Source organism: Tauraco erythrolophus, chromosome 5 (genome assembly GCF_009769465.1).
Source record: "Tauraco erythrolophus isolate bTauEry1 chromosome 5, bTauEry1.pri, whole genome shotgun sequence".
NCBI classification, from domain to species: domain Eukaryota; kingdom Metazoa; phylum Chordata; class Aves; order Musophagiformes; family Musophagidae; genus Tauraco; species Tauraco erythrolophus.
Window position 1 is genome coordinate 38,393,254 of NC_141469.1, and position 21,041 is coordinate 38,414,294.

The following is a 21,041-nucleotide window of genomic DNA, read 5'->3' on the forward strand; positions in this document are numbered from 1 at the left end:
ATGGCATCCAATTATTATTACCCAGCTGGCTTGAATTGAATACTAATTCACTAAGGTTTAGACCCTGCCTATAAAAGGTGGGCCATTTCCTCTTGGCTGTGGAAGGTCTAATGACATCCTTGGGGCTGCAGCCTAAGCTGGTGAGCAGCAACTGGTGACTCTGATGTGATACGAACATGAGAGACCCTGAAGACTGTGACCCTGACTCCCTTGCCGGAGCCAAGAGCACGAGCTGAGAGCCGGAGTGAGAGTCCTTTGGCAAAGAAGGTAAAGCCGCAACCCCAAAAGAGGGAAGTGAGCTGGAGTTGGAATGAATGAACTGGGTCTCTGCTCACTGTAAAGCCTTCTTGAAAACAAAAAACTTTAAAACAAAAAGGGGGAATTATGGCATCCAATTATTATTACCCAGCTGGCTTGAATTGAATACTAATTAACTAAGGTTTAGGCCCTGCCTACAAAAGGTGGGCCATTTCCTCCTGGCTGTGGAAGATGCAATGACATCCTTGGAGCCGCAGCCCAGGTTGGTGAGCAACACTCTTGGTCATAAATCTGCAATTTGCCTCTTTACTTAGAACATTGATCTTTCTGTGTGATGTTGATACCCTCACACCAAACCCTGTCCATTAGTACTAGTACAACCCTAGGTTTGCTGTTACTCAACAAGAAACAGGGGTGTTGCACAGCTCTTCTTCTTGCCATATACTGATGCTCTGGGCTCATATTTTTACCTTCAATTTGAAGAGTAACCCCCTTCTTCCTCATGTCCATGTTTGCTCTTCTCATTTCATTCATCTGTTTTATCTCAGTCTTCAATGTCACCATCATCCTCCAGTATTGCTCCCACTTGTTCTCCATTAGAATAAACCATGCCTTAAAGCTCTAGCATGAGTTCACTCACACCAGAGACCCTCTCTTGCTAACAGTTCCACTTTACTCAGCAATCCAAAACAACCTATAATCACAGTGGCTGGAATCATGCCTCACATAAAGTGGTTTTGATTGAGATCTCAAAAAAAATGAATAGGACAAAGAATAATAAGTTTAACAATGAATGAGTGGAGCAAAACTACTTAAGATCAATCCCTTTTTTTTCCTACTGAACTTCAAAATTACCCTGTAAATGCTACCCTCAGTGGAAAATCATTATAGGAAAAAAAAAAAACCCTAAACATTAAGAATTTTCCTAATCATGACATGTTTAGTTGCATTCAGAGTCTCTGCATGAAATCCACAGAATGCAGCCGCGGACAAAGAAATTGCTCTGTTTTTGTTTGTTCCCTGTCGACTACAGTTCAGGTGAAATTAACGCATTAAATGTTGGAATGTAACTCAAATTTGCTACAGCTTTTAGAAAGCCTTAATCCTGAAGGTGCTTACCCAAGTAATTTTTTTGTAGCAGATGTACCTAACAGAAGATGCACCTAACAGCAGATGCACCTAGTATCTCTTTCTGGATAGAAAATATTGACTTAAAGCACTTAACAACTGCGAAACCACAAATTAGAAAAACAGGAGGTGTCTCCGCTTATCTGAATTCCAGTGGTTTTGGCAAGCGACTAACTAAAAGCACAAGGGTTAAGGAGAAGACGTTAATTTGAAAATTCAGCCCCCTCTAGAAATGAATAGCGGGCACGTTGAGAGCGACAATTCCTGTTTTGGTCCAATTTCAAACAGTTATTTCAAAAGGTATCAGACCCTCATGAAAGAATTATCTATTATCTTGTATGAAAATTCAACTCTTACTCTCATAAAGATACTTTTACTCACCTTTGTTGCTTTGAATGTACCTGTTTGTTTAAACCCGGTCACCAGCTGCTTCAGAAGCCATGTCCCCATGTGCTGGCTGTACCTGCCGCCCGCTGAGCCACCTACAGCCAGAGACACTCAACTGTCCTAGTCCCTCCAAACAGCATTTTATATCACCTGATGACTACAAGGGCAAACACTGCTTGGCCCTTCCTAAAAAAAAAAAAAACAAGGAAAAACTGTTTTAAGTGAATACATAACTTCATGCCAACTAAACAGTTCGTACATCATTGATAACATGTCCTTCCCCTGGTCCCCCACGTCTTCCACATGACCTTCATGCTTGTTTCTATAGCATTCAAGATGTTTGTGTGCTAAGCATGACTTATGCCCTTTTTCTCTACCAGCACAACGAAGACAAAACCCCTCCCAGCAGGAGCACGGTGCGTGCCTGCAGTCACATCAGACATGTCTTTCAACCCGCTCTGTGGCAAGGTGGCAAACGCTCAACACAAAGTTACCTTTTTAATTCCCTTTTCCTCCCAAGCTGCTCCTTTTCCAACCCTTGCCCACAATATTTTGCCCTTCTTTCCCTCACAATGGGCAACAGGGAGCTGTGAGTTGCAGGGGATGTCCCACGCCGAGCCAGGAACATCGAGAAACAGAGCGGTAGGAAAAGTAGTAGGCAAAGAGGAGCGGAAAACCATTAGGCGCACAGCACCTCAACCTCCTACACTGCCTGACACCTCTCTCCGTAAATTTGGGCTGAGACTGTAATCCACAGGGAAAATAAGGGAAGCTGAGACTGGGTAAGGGGGGAGGATACACATTTTTATGCATCTGTGTAGCCTTATATTGCTACTAGTGTGGTTTCCCTAGGTGCTAGCTATACAGATGGTGTCAAGGTTTGCAGGGTAACACTTTGGTTGAAGACAAGCCTAAATTTGCAAACAGAAAGTGGTTTTTTTTTGGGGGGAGGGGGTTGTAAGGAAAAAGAAAATGTGTTATTCACAAAAATTATTTGAGTTCAAGCTATTTATCAGGTAATGTGGATAAAGTAGGTCCTGCTGGATTATGGACTGCGTTTGATTAGTGCAATACTGTATGCATAAGGCACTTATTTTAGACATACATAGCTGTGCCCTGCTGTCTGGGATAGTATCCACTGATTTTGATAACTAGCAGCAGGCATTTTAAGAGTCTGGTCATTCTTCACATGGAGGATGGAGAAAAATCTGGGAGTCTGAGCATATGAGAAAGATCTTAATAATTTGGAAGAAGTACCTTCTTAGGGGTCAAAGACACTCTTTTCTTCCAGGTGATGTTTGTGTATGGGCTTAAATAAAAAAGCCAACCATCACGCTAACTCGTGTCAAGCCAGAATCTAATATGAAGATCATTTGTATTATTTCCTCAGACCTGTCTGACTAAGAGGTACAGATACATGGGTAGAAAGAGCAATCAGTTTGTTCAAAATTAAAAACAATATTCTATGTTTAAATTCCAGCTGTGATAGTCATGAAAAATTAATTCCTGTTGTGCTGGATAGAAACTACTGCTACCTACTACTAGATACACAAGTAAGTGACATCTGAACCACCCGGCTGAGCTAATCTTTGGCATAGCACTTCTTTTGCAAATCTCCAAATATGACTGACAGCAAAGTGATACAACTTTGGCTTGTGGTCACAATTTTACATCCATTTCAATGAGATCAATGACAAAAGAGGTATTTTGAGCTTCTATTATTGCACTCACAGAAAGATAATTGTATTTCATTCATATGTTCTGATTCTCATCAGCAGATCTCAAAGCACTTTAAATGGTTTCATATATATTTGGGATACGAGGCATGGATGCAGAGATGTATTCAACATCATCCAGCAGACTAGTAACTGAAGAAGGAATGGAAACCAGGGGCTCCAATCTTAAGGTTTTCCTATACTTTTCATTTGTAAGAATGCCCTAATTGGTACTTAATAACAGTATTTAAGAGGAAGTTCATACAAGGAAAATACTGTGATTAGTGATGTAGTTCATATCTACAGGAGGCACTGGATAATGAATATTAAACTATAGAAATGACAGTCATGTGGCTTGCTACTTCTTGTTCCCTCTTAAATAACACTTTTTTTAATATTATCTGTTCCTTCATTTCACAGGCAAAGGAGTTATAATGTTCACATTCAAAACCTCATAATAATTAATTTTTCTATATCCAAATTCCATCTCTTTGTTAATACTAGTCTGGTGTGAATAGATGCTGGTTATTTTGGTTGGGTTAGGAAATTCTTATAATTCTTATATGCAGCACAGAAGTTAAATAATCTGATTCCCTTCCTATTGTGTCCAAGCCCTTAAAGCTGTGTTACAGAATATTGATTGACAATCCACTTGCTGATAACATGTCAACAGTAATGCTACACCCTGCCGTAGGATCCCCTTCACAGCCTTGGATTCTTGTTTTCTCATGTTTGTTGGGGTTTTTGTGTGTGTGTGTGTGCATGTATGTTGCTGCTGTTTGGTTTTTTGTTGTTGGTTTTTGTTTTGTTTTGTTAGAAACAGATGGAACAGTTTCTAGAAGTAGTATACATAATAGGCTGCATGTGCTCGGTGTAGGAAAGGCCAGAAAGCTTGGATTGTGGGCAATAAAGCAAGAAAGGAGAATGAGCCTCTCAGTGGAGGCTGTGGCACAATTAAAACCCTCCCTGCCAAAAAGAACATCGTTACATATTCCTAGCAGTTGAGAAATCTCCCCAATGTATTGGAAGTCTCTGCCCTCTACTGGCATTCCTGAGGATCAGCCTCAACTCAGCTGTGGGAGTATGTGATCATGTCCCCGAGTCCTCGCAGACAGTGTTGAGACTGCCCGTATTTATAAAGCAAATCCTTCAAAACACGGTGTTTCAGGAGTGCAAGAATGACAGTGTCTGACAGGGATCTAAATCTCAAGTGACATTTGCTATTGACTTCTGCAATGCTTTTCAGAAGTCTGCCTACTTCTCACCTTGTTCAACGCTACAAGGGTTAGTCAGAAGCATCTCTGCATGCTATTACATTCCCCATCTGTTTTCTTCCAGTAAGCCAATACAAGGAAGAAGAAACAAGATAATAAATATTACGTTTTGTTGTGGTGGTGGTTTTCATTCCACTATAAAAAGAATCGTGCTTGTTTAGCATAATGAATTACTTCAACAAAAAGTTTCAAAGTGCAATTTTGGGTTAATGTAGAACTGCAACTGTTGAATGACTCAGCTACCATCATATTTGGAAACCATCTCATTGTATTTACTGTGCATCTGTTTTCCTTGGGTGCAGAGCATCATTTTAAACCTTCCTGCGGCAATTGTTATTAGCTAATTGCTAGAAAACTAATTTTCCCATAAAAATATAACTTTGAAAAACTAATTAAACCTGTTGGTAAAATATGTGAATTTCACTTCACAGTGAAATCTGAAAACATTTCAGACTCAGTCCTGCAATGAACCAAAGGTTCTTTAAAGCAACAAGACTGCATGGGTCAGGCTTCACAGGATGGCTGCCTCAGTCTAAACAGGTTCTCCCCCACTTACACCTGTGTTTTGGGTTTGCGCAGCAAGGTTTTGGTAGTGGAGTGGCTACAAGGGTGCCTTCTGTGAGAAGCTGCTAGCAGCTTCCCCTACATCCAATAGAGCCAATGCCAGCTTGCTCCAAGATGGACCCACCGCTGACCAAAGCCGAGCCCATCAGTGACAGTGCCTCTGGGATAACATATTTAAGAAGGGGAAAAAAAAAAAAAACAAAACTGCACAACAATGTGCAGCCAGAGAAAGGAGTGAGAATATGTGAAACAACTCTGCAGACACCAAGGTCAGTGAACGAGATGAGAGAGGAGGTGCTGCAGAGATTCCCCTGCAGCCTGTGGTAAAGACCATGGAGAGGTAGGCTGCCCTCCATGGAGGTTAATGGTGGAGCAGATATCCACCTGCAGCCCATGGAGGATCTCACACTGGTGCAGGTGGATGCCCAAAGGAGGCTGTGACCCCGTGGAGAGCTGCACTGGAGTAGGCTTCTGGCAGGACCTGTGACCCCATGGGGGACCCACGCTGGAAGAGTCTATACCTGAAGGACTGTACCCCATGGAATAGACCCACACTGGAGCAGTTCATGAAGAACTGTAGCCTATGGGAAGGACCCACGTTGAAGTAGGTCATGGAGGACTGTGTCCCATAGGACAGACCCCACACTGGAGCAGGGGAAGTGTAAGGAGTCCTTCCCCTGAGGAGGAAGGGGCAGCAGAAACAACACGTGGTGAGCTAACCACAACTCCTATTTCCTGTCTCCCTGCACCGCTCAGGGTGGGGAGGAGGTAGAGAATTGAGGATTGAAGATGAGCCCAGCAAGAAGGAAGGAGTGGGGGGGAAGGTGTTTTAAGATTTAGTGTTTATTTCTCATTATCCTACTGTGATTTGATCGGCAATACATTAAACTAATTTCCCCAAGTTGAGTCTGTTTTGCCCATGACAGTAATTGCTGAGTGATCTCCCTGTCCTTATCTTGACTCACGAGGGTTCCATTGTATTTTCTCTCCCCTGTCCAGCTGAGGAAGGGAGAGAGAAAGCAGCTTTGGTGGGCACCTGGTGTCCAGCTAGGGTCAATCACCACAGCCTGAAATATTGAAAAGAGCTTCTTGTGCAGTATTTGGAGGTCTTTGGCTTCATAATGATACTACTGATACTCTTCTGTACAAGTCTCTTTTATATTTGTTTGTGTTTTATCAAAATCTACTTTTTCCAAATCTGCAGGAGAAAAAAAAAAAAAAAATCATACAGAACGGACCTGTCCCTGCTGCCATGGCATTCTGGCAGAGAGGTATTTTGTCTCTGCACAGTTGTATCTGACGCTATGCGTAACGGCCGCCCCAGTATGGGGTAATTGCACCTATGTGTATGTTGACGTACCGTGTAATTGCATCATCTTCTCAAACACACATTGACTCAGGTCTGGAAACATCCCTTTCCTAAGAACAAGGGGTAGACTGCTACTCTGTAAAACCGAGAATGCTGAGCACAAATGGGTTAGAGCGTAACAGCAGGACTGATCTGCGCGGCACCATTTGTGTTTTATTTCTCCCCAGACCACACCAGTCTCTTTAGTAAAGAGTAGCATGCATCTTCAAAAGAAGGTGGTGTAGAAAAGTGCCTCGCTAAATTTGATCTATGCATGTGAACTTTTTAATACAGCACCAGTTGTACAGTCCTAAATAAAAAAAAATGGTAAATTCTGCTGCTTAATATAGATAAGAAATTAATAAATATTGCATTCCTTAAATTAAAGGAGGATAAACTTCTTGTTTCTGCAGTATTACATTGTTGTTGATGGTGCCATATAAATAGTGAAATATGCTGAACAATTTGGGGGTTCTCAACAACACCAGAGTGGAAATTCTTTAGGTATTGCAGAAGCAATAAGAAGCACTAAGTTGTCCCTGCCCATGGCAGGGGGGTTGGACTAGATGATCTTCAAAGGTCCCTTCCAACTCAAAACACTCTGTGATTCTGTAAAAATCTTCACAACAGACCTCCTGTCCCCAGTTGTGTCTGTGCATGTCTGTGCGTTTAGTATGTATTAACTCCCTGCAGTTCCTACAGACTACACCTCTCAAAGAATCATAGAATCGTTTAGGTTGGAAGAGACCTTGAAGATCATCAAGTCCAACTGTTAACCTAGCACTGCCAAGTCCACCACTAAACCATGTCCCTAAGTACCTATCTACATATCTTTCAAGTACCTCCAAGGATGGTGACTCAACCACTTCCCTGGGCAGCCTGTTCCATGCTTGACAGCCCATTCGGTGAAGAAATTTTTCTTAATATCCAATCTAAACCTTCCCTGGTGCAACCCGAGGTAATTTTCTCTTGTCTTCTCACTTGTTACTTGGGAGAAGAGACTGACATTCACCTCGCTACAATGGCCCCATACCTCTCCTCCTAATTGCAGCACCAACAGATCTCTGAGCCTGCTGAAGGATCCAGGCAAACTAGATGTTTGCAGCATCAGGGTGGCTTTTCTTCCTAGACAATTACCTAAATGGAATAAAGTTTGTAGAGACACAGAGTGAAACTAATCACATAAAGCCTCTTCCATCAAATCCCCCAGGTTTTGAAATCTCTCACCTCCAGCAGCAGGCTTGACATACAATTGCCAACACCTTCATCCTCACTCTAAGGCTTCAGTAATATCATTTTCTTATCTTTCCACTCCTTCCTGCAACTGATAAAAGTTAACAATCCAGTCAACAGTCTTCCATTCACAATTACGTTTCAACATTATTCACTGTTTCACAGTCTGTATATTTCACCACTCTTACATTGCTGCAGTCAACATATTATTTTTCCCAATAGCCGTATTACCACTTCTTATCCAGTAGACACCAGTACAAGTTGAATGAGGACACTACAGTAGACACCTTTTACAGAATGGAGAAATTGCTCTGTTTTCTACCATTCTTCCCCCTTCAAGAAAGCGTGGAAGAAGGAAAGCTCAGTTGAGGACAATGTTCCTGTTACTACATTCACATTCCATTCAACATGGATTTCTTCCATCTCATGCATTTATACAACTACTCTGTCTTACAATAACCACAGCCTTTCATTTAATTAGCTGGGTGAGAACAGCAGCCAGGATACGCACTGCAGACCCCCGTGAGGCATTGAACCCGGTACTGATTCAGATGTACAGCAGCACAGAGTGACCGGTGGCACTGCTTCATGTTCAACACTGTCCTAACACAGCTGTTCTGCTTCTAGACCTGCGCTAGTGCATTCATGTGATATGACACGGAGGGAGACAACTGCTCAGGTTAGATCTCCACAAGCTTAGTGACCCTCTCCTTAGCATAGAGTAGACAACTGCTTTAAAGGCCCTCCCTGCAGCTGACACTGGCAGAACACACCTGAAGCACTTAGGTCAGAACCACAGATTTGCCTCAGGTTTTCCTACCAGGATAATCAGGTCTTTCTACTGAAGGAGGAGGAAGCAGCCTAGCTTCTGAAATGCATGAATTACATCTCATTGTCTTTGCTTGACCTTGTGTTGTCTACGAAAATTTAAACCTGGTTTCCCTCTTTTCTCCTGTATAATCTGTGTGTTGGTTAGTCACAACCTTCAACTTAATTCCACACAACCAATGACCAGTCATTTGCCTTTTTCACCAGGTTATTAATACGAACATTAATTGTTACCAGGTTATTAATTAAACAACTTTTAGAGATTATGTACATGCACATAATCTCTAAAAGATGCCTGAAAAGCCCCTGTAGCCCTTAGCAAATAAAAGATTCTCTGCTCGTCCCAGTCCAATTTGCTGTTATCATCTTCTGCCACAGCAAATTCTGTGAAAATCTCCATGAGCCATACCGCCTGCTAGGTCCTTAGCCCTGTGCTCTTACACAACTGTAGAAATACACCTCTGGAATCCCAGCTGTGCTCCCTTCACCATTCAAGGTTTGATCTGCTCTTCAGGGAAGCTTCCAAGACACAATTCAATAGATGTTTGCAAAACAACACAAAATAGTAACTTGAAAGCAACTTGGAAATGCAGCTAGCTTGGCAACAGGAAGCCTTACAGTACATCTCTTCCCTTTTCCAGAATAATGGAGTAACACCTTCGTGTTTCATTCCTTATCAGCACCTTGAAGTTTTCGTCTGTACACTTAGCCTGTAGAAATTGCTGGTCAAACAGTAAGGCTACGAGTCTTCCATTTAAAATCAAAATCAGCTTCATGAATTGACAGCTCATGACTGGTTTGACAGGACAAAAAATCCCCTCTACAGCTTTGCATCTAGCAGAATAAAACGAGTAAAGGGACAGTCATACCAAAAAAGGCAATCACACAGCCATATGACCATGTTAAAAGTGACATGGGCACATGTAAGCTTTTTCTAGTGGGAAGAGGGGAAAGGCTTCCTGACTCTTGGCAGTAAATCTTTCCCCAACACAACCCTGAAGTTAATTAAAAAAAAGTGCATAGAGAGAACATACATACAACTTTGCATGTTCAATTGTTTTCAAGATGTTCCAAAAAAAACTGACAGTACTGGTTCCATGTAAGCCCATGCTCAGAACAGGCAATACTTTCACTCTGCAACCAAACTATATTTCCACATAAAGTACCTGTATTAAAGAAAATATTTGCTCCAGCTGAAGGCCTGCCTCTAGGCATGGCTAGTAGCTCTTCTGCACCTCCAGCACATTTTACTCAGCACAATCAGAAGTAAATAAGTAAAAAATGAAGTCCTTTGCCATATCCGAACTGCAAGTTCAGTTAAACTCATTAAAATGTTATCCAAATATTTGGATTACAGTGATGGAGATAGCCCAGTACATAAACCAATATACATTTATTTAGCACAAAAAGTTCCATATTCAAATGGAAGTGTGTGTATGTTTTTTCTAGTACTTCTTTACAGAACTTTGCTTTTTCAAGAAGAACCATTATGAATTACACAAAACATACTAATCATTTGGCAGAATGACTGTTTTATCCTACAATTGTAGGCCTGACAGCAGCTTATAAACTGTAAGACAAATTAGGAACTCCTCCTCAAGTGAGTAATCTCTACACAGTTCCATTAGCTCCATTGGAACATTCACAAGAAAAATGTTACAAGACTAGGACATCATATATGACTTCAATGTTTTCCTGTAATTACAGCCAACATAATATGCAGGGCAGGTTACATTCTCAGACAGAAAAAGACAGACAGACTACTGCAAGATTCACAGTAAGTTGCCAGAAACACTTACTGAGAAAAAAAAAAATCCAACCATTATATATGGATTACATGACATAATTAAGCACAATTCCCATTTCATAGAAAACAGGTAAGTTGACATATAATGCTGAGGATTAGGACATCTACAGACTTTAAAGCCTGCCACCTTCATTTAGAGACAAATACTTGACACTTGTTGGTAAATAAATGCTGATAGCTCACAACTGACAGCACAGAAATACTAGAAATCTGGTTCCATTAATGACGTAACTACAGTCACTGGGTATAGACGACCATCCAAATTATACTGGCAGACAGATTTTCCATAGCTTGTCCTTTGCTGAAGCTCCTCCATCTTCAGTGACCAACATCAAAGATGTGCTGCAACTAGTTCAGTCTTCCCTCCTGTAGTTATCACCTGGATTAGACTCCCTGAGTTTGGTCGATTCTTTCCTGTTATCCAGTCAAAAAAGGTTCTGTTTTAAAATAAATGGATAAAACAGGGTAAGGAGGAGAAAAATAAGTACTATCAGGTATATTGAAAGGAAGCATAAAATAAAGCCTATTACTTTTCCTTCTTTTCCTATAGCCCTCTCTAGTGATTTTTGTGTATGTTGTAAACTAGCAATGTGACCACTGGCTTCAGACCTCCAGAGCTGGACAGAGGCCCAGAGAAATCCATACAGCTTTATGGTACACATACTGGATTTTCAGAACATCTCAAAGGAAAAAGCCTGGAGCTTAAAATGTCAAAGTGGCAAGTTTTTTCCAAGTCAAAAAAAACCCAAAATTTTGAAAAGGAGAAGGAGAGGCTACTTCAGTTGCCTTTATAGTACATATCAGGAACACAGATTCATGGATAAACAGAGTTACTAAAGCCATTACTTTGCCAACAGGTCATTATAACGCTTAGATATTTAACTGTGAAAGTGGTCTTGGCAGAAGCACAGAAAGCCTTAAGATATCCAAAACAATGCCGAGTAAGATGGACTCACTCTAGTAGCACACCAGAACACTCCTTATATAGGATATATATCATTACATACCCTATAATACAGAAAGTGCAGTGTATTTTTCAGGTCCATCAACCCTTCCAATATTGCAGACATAGCAACAGCCATGTTGGAACGTCCTGTTATCTGACACAAGGGCTCCCAGGGCACAAAATTCAAGTGCCCTATGGGAAAAGATTTCCTGCATTCTTCCCAAGATGCACGTTACCAACACTTAACAACACTGGATGTTTTTCTTCCACAGCCAGTGAGTTTGTTTTCAAAGCTGGATTTAAAGTTTAAGGAATTAGAACCCAAGAGACAAAAACAAACCAATCAACCTAATTCTCCCATAAGGGTAAAATACTTAAAAGTTGAAATTAAAAAATGGATTTTTAAAACCACAACATCTGGCTAAGCAGCCTCCTGAGCGCAATAAATTAAAGATTTTTTTTGAACATTTTTAGGCCAATTAAATTCAATTGATGAGGCCCTTTTAGAAAGCCACATCAAACAGCTGTATAGGCTTCTAGCAACAAAAACCATTTCCCACTCTGACATTCAACTTCAAAAAAAATAATCACAAAACCCAGAGAAATCTAATGTCAGAACTAAACTACTCTCTTCAACAATCAGCAATAATAGGTAAATGCAATTTCAGTGTCAGTTCCAGAAGACTTAAACGTGTAAGAGTAAAGCCCTTTACAATGTATGAATGTAGATTCATCTTTGTTTTTCCTCAAAGAGACAAGACAGTTGTGTCCTTACTTTCTTCCTTTTGACAGCTCACTCTCAGCAGAATCTTTGCTACTCCCCATCACATCACAGAAAGCAGTACTTATGCTGCACCTTCTCTACCTCAGAGAAATTAGAAAGAGTAAGCCTTAGTCTCAGCCTGCTATTAAATAAGCTGCTGTTGAACTTTCAGCATTTTGCAACATCATTCAAGACACGACTTTGTGGATGATGGGTTAAAAAAAAAAAATCTTGACTAAATTTTTCTAAATAAGACCAGGAATTTTGCCCGCTGAGAGAAGTGAACTAACGCACCAGAGGCTGGGCAGTAAAGAGTGTTTAAAAGGAAAAAAAAAAATCCCACCAAAGTTTACATGCGTATTTGCAGTTTACCTTTAAGCCAGACTACTGTCTTCTGCATCTGCTGTCTGCAATTTAATTTGTCTACAGGCTTTATGAGATTCTCTGGCTCCCAACTGCTTAAGGCTATCTCCTTTTTTGGAATAACTGGCGTGGAGATGCTGAAGTTGACAGAGTTGAGCTAATTTTCTCCAGTTAAGAAGCCTGCGCAATAAGCTCAACGTGATTTAGAAACGTACACAAGGAGGAGGTAAGGGAGGAAAAAGCCACCCAAATCCAAGACAGCTATTCAGAAAGAACATGCAATAAGATGCAGCAGCAAGACGGACAGTGAGGAATTGCTTCAGTATCACACAGATACTCACTCAGCAATGAATTCTAAGGGCGTCCAGGAGCTGAAATCTGCATCAGGCATTGATTTCCTGTTTGCTGGTGTATCTAAGGTAACTCTGTGATTAAAAAAGATAAGTCTTTTATTTATACATCATGTTTCTGATGAGCACCACCTGCTTCTATTCATCACTGTAACATATGCTTGACTTTTGTACGACATGGTATTCATTTCCCTTGCATCCCCTACACGTGTTAACTGCATATAGCCATCAGTTTCAATATATATCAAAGGCTCCAACTTACAACCCCTCACCTTTCTGGCTCGCTGATGACATCCCACCCATTAGGGCAATCACTTAGCCCACAGCTCCCTTCCAGTCTCTCTCATGCAGACAGGAAATGGCAGTAATATGCTTGTTCGCATAAACTGCACAGCACATATGCACTACATCCGTGTTTTCAAATAGCCTCCTGCCAGTGTGCAAATGCAGAGATTTCAGTGCACAAGCATATGAAGTTTCGACTTCGATGATATGCATTTACACTACATGCCATGATATTAAGGGGGCAAACTTTTCACAACTCCCTCACTGCGATGCTGTTGACAATCCAAGGTCTAATTACTCCCTTAATTCACTCAAGGACAGTTTTGCATTAGAACTACGTAAGCACAGAATGCCCAAAAGTCCACTAATCTTGGTTTCTGCCATACTGAAGATTTCTGACATACTGAAGACCTATTAGGCAATCCACGTTTTACTAGCTTTCCTCATCAAAAAGAAAGCTGTGACAGGCAAATACAAGATAAACTTTCTCTTTTCACAGATCCTCAAAGTGACCTGATTTTACTCATCAAGCACAGATATGCTGCACTTTATAAAGAAGCATCTTTAACCAAGTAAAAACTTCTCAAGTAGTCCTTTGCTTTACTATTATCACATACCTAAGTCTAAAACTGTGCTGAATAGCTCATATCATTTTCAAAGTTCTGTCCATACTGAAAAAAAAAAAAAACAGGAAAAAAAAAAATCAGACACTAATGACTGGCTACAGTGAAACTGGTTAAAAGGGAATCAAATTTTAATCCTAACGTCCACTACTGCTTTGCAAAGGAAAAGAAAATAATTTAATCATTTTTAGGGTGACTTGTGTATCATTTTGTTCATATATTCAAGACGCCTCCTTCTTCCATGAAGCTGTAAGCAGGTCTGAGAAGCTGCTTGTGTACTGCGAACAGGACATCGCAAGCATATCCATGTGACTCCAGGTTACAGCAGTAATTAAATAAAGCATCGCAGAGGTAACTATGCAACCACTTACGGTAAAATGGCAACCGCAGCAGAACCAGATGGCAAGCCACTCTTGGCGCCAGCTAAACTCTGACAAAGCTGATGCACTGCTCCTTTGGCCATGCCATAGCCAATCATCCCTAACAATTAAAAACAGGCAAATCAGAACACGATCAAACCAGCTCTCAATATCATCAGTACTACGACAATATTCATCAAACAATCTGAGTTTCTAAGACCACTTACCACAGCTAGAACAGAATCAGACTTTTAAAACATATCAAAAGATACATACTAAAAAAAAGTAAAAAAAGAAAAAAAAAAGCTCTTACTAGACATCCAGGAACTATCACAGTATGCAGCCTGCTCAGCACTACAGAAATAAGCAGCTTACTGAGTTAAGTACGTTTAGTTCATGTACCCAAATGTACCCTGAAGTAAGGTTAGCCCTGTCGGCCCCATCCAAATCTAATCGATTAAGTGTGAAGTTGCTCATAGACTTTAATAAGGAAATCATCCATTAATTTTAATCATATCACTAAGGTATTTGCAGGTTTGGGTCCAAACACATACAGCTCATTTTTCTCTAGAACCGTAATTCACTCAGTCAGCATTCCAAGTCTGACAGGCCCTCTGGAGAATACAATAACAACAACAAAAAAACCCTGATGATAGAAAACTACTAGGTAACCTGCAGGTAAAGCAAACTTCTTTCTCAGCACTGTTGCTTTCTAGGCAGACAGTATTTAGCAGTGTAAGAGCAACAGGAATGAGAGCATAAGGCACAGTGGTCAGGTACAAGATTTGGACAATCAGAGTGCTATAGGTCTGAGATTTCTCATGGTATGTACCTCTGCCAAGCAGTCCAGACACACATTAAGCACATAAAAAAAAAAGCATAAATGTATTTTGTCTACAACTGGATGCCCTTCTGCCCATCTATTTAACTACACAACCCCTCTCCAATGCTCCTGCGGAAGTATTCTGAATCAAAGTTACAAAGGTAATTTTGCGCTGTAGAAGTGTTTCCACTATATTCAGTTAGACATATTGTGTATAACATCCACGTTTATTACGAGAAATCATGGGCAGCAGCAGGTCACTTATCTGTTGTAACAAAAATATTTGCATCTCTGTCCTACTTCCCTCTTGTCTAAACCAAACATTCCAAGTCTTCTTAAATCTTTTTGTGCTTCTATGTTTCTTAGCCATCACTGCCAGACTGCTTCTCTAACTGTTTCAGTATTCTTCAATGATTCAACATTTTCACATAGGAAAAGAAAAATCACGCTAACAGCAAACAAGAAAGAGATTACTCCTTCCGTAACGCCTGGTAGTAACAAGCTGTATTTGTAAAAGTTGAGTAACAACTCTTTCCCAATTCTTCCTGATGTTAATAAGTTGCATGTGTTTGCCCAAAGCACTGCTCTGTTTTTTAGAAAAACCCAGACTCGTTGAAACCAGCTAGTTCAAAACATGAAAGCAAATTACTTTGACTCCTATGTTGTGGTCCCTACCTCCCAAAATCACCCTAACAAAAAACATTAAAAGTTTTCCAGAGTTCACATTTTTCCAGTCAGTCAGTAGTACACAGAAAATTATACATCTGCTTATTCTCACAAAATAAGCCTTTCATCTTCAGACTATGCCAGATGCAGCTGTAAACACAGGAGATAAATTATTAACTAGAAAATACAGAGTATTTTTCCTGAACAGTTTTGGACACAGCTTTCAGGAAGATTGACAAAATCTGTATGTTTTAAAATTTTAGTATCTGTCGCATGAAAGTATTGTTAAGTCACACTAATAAAAGACTGAGAAATAAGAGGATTTGTTTCAAAAACTTTCTTCTCTCTGCCTGTGGGCCTCTGTGTCAGTGTTTTTTTTAAAAGAAAATTTTTTAATTGCTCCCAGATTTCTTCCTCCATGCAGACCAACACAGCAAGGAGAGAGATGGAAAAACTCAATAAAGTTTGTATTAAATAGCTAATGGAGGGAAAACCTGAAGGCGAACAAGCTTAACTGTGTCTAAAGCAAAGGTAGACTGGAATCAGAATATGAACAGGACAAGCACAGTTAACAAAATCAGACGAGTCATCACCAACGGAAAAACTGGGCAATTAAGGACTCTGCCTTTCAGAACACAAATAGGAGATTTAACTTTATTTAAGCACTGTACTTAGTGTGCTGTGTGCTTCTATTCTCCATTATTTTCCAAACTTTTTTTTTACTGTATCATGTATTAGCCAAGTACATTTCACCAGTGCACCTCAAATATTATTTAAACACTGATTCTACCTGTTTACACTCCAGCTTCAAGAGATTCAGTATTGCTACCTGTAAAATTACACTTTCCTTAAGCGTTTCAGCAGCAATTTCCCATTTGTACTAGATGTCAAGAAATTGGGGAGTGAAACTGTTGCTTCACAAACAAGAATGCTCAGACTAACAGACAGCTATAACTGCTGATGTCCCAGCAGTTATTCTGTGAACATTTCACCTGGGGTTCCAGACAAAGCAGCTTGAGCTCCTGTCAAAGTCAAGAGGCCGCCTTCTTTCAGATGTTTTGTGGCTAGGTGGCTGGAAATAGTCGATGTCCAAACGCTCTGCTTCCACATCAGATCACAGTTTTTGTATAAAGCTGATTAGGAAGAGAATTAGTGAAATTAACTAAAAGACAGAAGACTTGTAACTAATTTCCTTACTGTTACACAGAGTGCAACAGGACTATGAAAACATGCTTTCTACCATTTTCTACTTCCACATTAGGTAAAGTATCAATGGATGTCTTTCATATCTCCCTTCTCTTTGGGCTCTGAGTCCCAGCTCTACAGCATATATTCTAGGCAATGATCTGTTTTCTCACTACCAGAAATAAATTAAAAAATAAACACAAGATAGTTCCATTAGCTCTCCATTAATGGTTCAAAGATTTCCAAGTTCGTGAAACTCCTCTAAGGGTTGCTTTAATCTATTGCAAGGATCTCAGAACTCTCACATTAGCCTCATCTCACCTTGTAGTAGTGTGATTTGTCTCTTTCCAGAACTTCCTCACTAGCTCCAAAAGAGGTATGCTCCACTGGCATGCAGACAGAAGGCTCCAAGAGATACAGGATTTGAACAAGAAGTATTTCTTACCACCAGACTACTTCATAAACCAAGAAGCCATCTGTCTGTCTGACATTAGTACGCTGGTATGGAATATCAAAGATGCACGCATCTGCACTGTACCAAGCGTGCACTCCAGTGCCCCTACGTACTGGAGAGCAACCTCTGGTAAGGCAGCCTACTTGGGGAGGTACACCAATAACTTCAAATCAAAGCAAAATTTGAACTCTCTTGGTTGTTTTTTATTATCAATATTGACATGGTTAGTTGTTGATTTTCTTCTTTTCCCATGCAAAAGATCTTAGTTTTCAGAAAGAACCGCTTCCATAACACAATATGGAACAAGCATAAATAGCTCTGTGGCATAACCTGACCACCTATCCCAAGATATCCTGCTACTCTACCAATAACATCACTATAGATGACGGTTATGATAAATTACCACATTTAAAATACAGGGCACACTAATAACAATCTAATATAATGCAACTGTGGTGTAAGTGTGTATGCTTTTCCCTATTGCTTCTTACAAATCTTTGCCTGTAATGTCCAAATTGGAAGTGGGGAAGAAAAGGACACATTTTACCAGATTTACTCCAGACAGAAAACAAGGCTATTTTTTCTTCTTGTATATCTACACGAGTGGGTAAAGTATAAAATTTCATTCTGAGTATTACATGTTTAAAAGCTTTTTTTAAACTGAAAGGTTTTTTCCATGGTATGATCTCAGGTCATTAGACAGCTCCTTCCAATACTGTATTGCACAGTAACAGCTCAGAGAACTGCAGGAAGCAACTGAGGTTTTAATGCATAAAGCAGTGCATTAGGAAACATCAATGTTTCTACCCAATCACTATCTTATGTAATTTGCCTGACACAGGTAACCTCAGCAAAAGTTATTTTATAGATGAACTCCTTCACAAAGTGCATCAAGATTTTTCTGATGAAAATTGGTGCCAACAGCATTACTGAGAACAAAAAGCACTGTGCAAATTGAACAGACAGCAAAAATTCAGAGAAGCACTAAGCAGCATTGTGATTGAGCTGCTGTCCTGTGATTGGACTCATGTCCTCTTCTGGACTCAGGAAGAAAGAGGATCTCAAATATCTTTATTACCATGATTTTTCAGGATTCCTCCCTGATTTCATTCCTGTGTTCACTAGCACCCATGTAACGAAAGCTTACATTTAGCTTTGGCACTGCCTCCAGCCCATCCTCCTGCTACACACAAGATTGCATCCACCTTTTCTTCACCAAGAAGTTTTCCAACCTCTGTTGTCACCTTCAATACACAAAACAAAAACATACTGAAAATAACGGACCAATAAGGTAAAGGAGTAAATACCAAGACTGCTTCAAAGTTACTTTTTTCCAGTTATGTAGCTGAGTAACACAACACATAACAATTTAAATAGCTGCAAAAAATTAACATTTATGATCTATGAACTCTGAACAAAATAATTGTAATGAAAGATAACCACAGATGAAAGTCAGACCGATGAAAGTAAGACTGTACAGTGCGTGATGTCACTGGAAATAACTGACTGGAGCAAGACTGAAGATCTGACCCTTACCAATAACATTAACAAAAATTTTTATTTGTGACTTACCTTCTGACAGGTTCTTCTCTGGGTATGGTGCTGTTTAATACTGGAAATGAAACTCCAGGTGTGACCAGGACTACTGGTGTCACTTTTGATGATAGTTAAAGAAATGACCTAAAGCCTTCTTACTGCTTCTATCTGGACCACAACCATCAGTTCAAGTCTGGCCTCTAAATTTGAGTTTGTGCACTTTTAGATATCCAGTATCTTTCTCTCTTTCAAGTATAAGACTTCACAGTTGGTAATGAATTTGTTGGCTATGCATTTTCTCTGATAAAGTGAAAAACAAATAATCCATCTCTCAAAGAAAAAAATCCACTGGTTTTCACAAAGGCTCAGGATTGAAAAATATGTTGTAAACATTCTATATTACTCTTTAAAAGCCTTAAAAGTTGAGTAGATATAAAGAAAACATATTAGCTAGTGATTCAGATTATCAATAAGAGAAATAGGTTTGGAAGTTAAAATTAAAAAATAATAGATAGATAGAATAGAATTTACTATCCCTTGAGAATAAAGAAAAAAAGGTTTTAGGCTTCCTTGGATTCTCCCGTATTCCCCTTTGTGGAAACCAGTGCATTCTCTAGGGATCCCATCAGGACTTACGGTTTGCATGCTCTGAGCACCTACCTCCATACAACACATTTATGAGTCAGGACAGCAGAAACAAGCATCGCATCTTAAGATGTCCTAATCTGTCTTCGTTATACTCACATGATTCGGTCCGCAACTTTCCAAGTCACCAAGAGAAAAAGTATGCAAAACTGCCCTACGTGCTGAACCTCCAGAATCATCCCCAGAGCAAGCTCTTTCTCTATAATCATGGGTGCATGCAGTTAAAAGGAAATTAGAAAAAAAAAAAAAAAAAAAAAAAAAGAGAGAAGCCACGACCAGAAGCCAGGATCTTCGGGTTCCCGGTACGGCAGCAGGTCCGCCACGGGCCGGGCTCCTTGGTCCCACAGCGGCGGCTTCTTGCCTGAAGCCGGACACATCCCCATTCCCACGGCCGCCTTCCCCACTGCTGCTGCCAGAGCGGCAGGCAAAGGGCCGGCGCAGGACGACACGACGGGAGCGGCTGGATGCACCGCTTTCGCTGCGCCCGCCCCGCGCCCGACGCGGACCCACCTGCTCGGCCTGCTCGGGGAAGGACTCGGTCGCCCCCACCACCACGTTGGCACTGGCATCCTCGTTCTCCGCCAGGTCGATGCTGGCCACCCACTGCCGCGGCGAGAGGAACGGCGCGTTAGCGGCCCGCTCCCCGAAGCGCCTCACGCTGCCCCGCGGCTCGGGCGCTCTCCCGGCTGGGGCTCCCCCCGTGGGAGCGCGTCCCGGCGGGGCTCCCCGCCTCGCCGCTCCCGGCCCAGTGCTTACCCAGTTCCTGGACTTGAAGTACCGCACGCACTGGGACCCCAGCGCCCCTCTGCCCCCGTACACCAGCACCCTGCCCGCCGCCGCCATGCTCGCCGCCTGCCTCCTGGCCCGGCCGCAGCCCCCGCCGCAGCTCTCGCTATAGCTCCGGCTCCGACCAGCCGGCCCGGCCTGCGCATGCGGGCTGCCCCCCGCACAGGGGCGGGCCCGGGGCGGCGGTGCCCGGCCGTAGGTGGCGGGGGGCGGGTCCCGCTCCTGCCTTCCCGGGGGCCGTGCCGGGGGCGGGAGGAGGAGGAGACATCCACATCCCCATGCCGCGGCCCGTAAGGGTTGGGGTGGTGCCGCCGCGGGGCTTTTAACGCAGGACATTCCCCACCCGCGGCTCCCCCGGGCACGCCGCCGCCAGCGGGCGGGCCTGGCTCGGGGCGAAGGCCGGCGGCGGTGTGCCGGTGTGGGGCGGGCGCTCATCTTGCCTGAGCTCCAGCGCCGGGCTGCCTTACCTGCCTCCCAGGGATACTGCCGGGAGTAATTAATTACTGGTTATAAAAGTCCCTGCACGCCTTGAGTAGCAGTAACCGTAGACGCGCCGGCAGGTACGGCCGGTTTTCGTCAGCGCTCCCGGATCGCACCTGTAGCTCGAATTACGCCGCCGGCTCCAGCCCCGGAGCTCCCGGGCTGCGGCCGGGCCGCACGGAGCCGTGCGCGTCCCGGTTTAATCCAGCAGAGTCGTACGTCAAATCTCAGCATC

General features: G+C 41.9%; 1 protein-coding gene across 1 annotated transcript; it reads right to left on the reverse strand.

Moving 5' to 3' along the window:
• Positions 1-10,835: 10,835 nt before the first annotated feature.
• QDPR (quinoid dihydropteridine reductase) lies at positions 10,836-20,383 on the reverse strand. The gene is made up of 7 exons (XM_086612213.1): positions 20,297-20,383; positions 20,051-20,143; positions 18,507-18,603; positions 16,713-16,853; positions 14,244-14,352; positions 12,956-13,039; positions 10,836-10,979 (listed from the first exon to the last, which is right to left on the reverse strand). The coding sequence occupies exons 1-7, from the start codon at positions 20,381-20,383 to the stop codon at positions 10,874-10,876; spliced, it is 717 nt and encodes a 238-aa protein (XP_086468339.1). The 3' UTR covers positions 10,836-10,873.
• Positions 20,384-21,041: the final 658 nt, after the last annotated feature.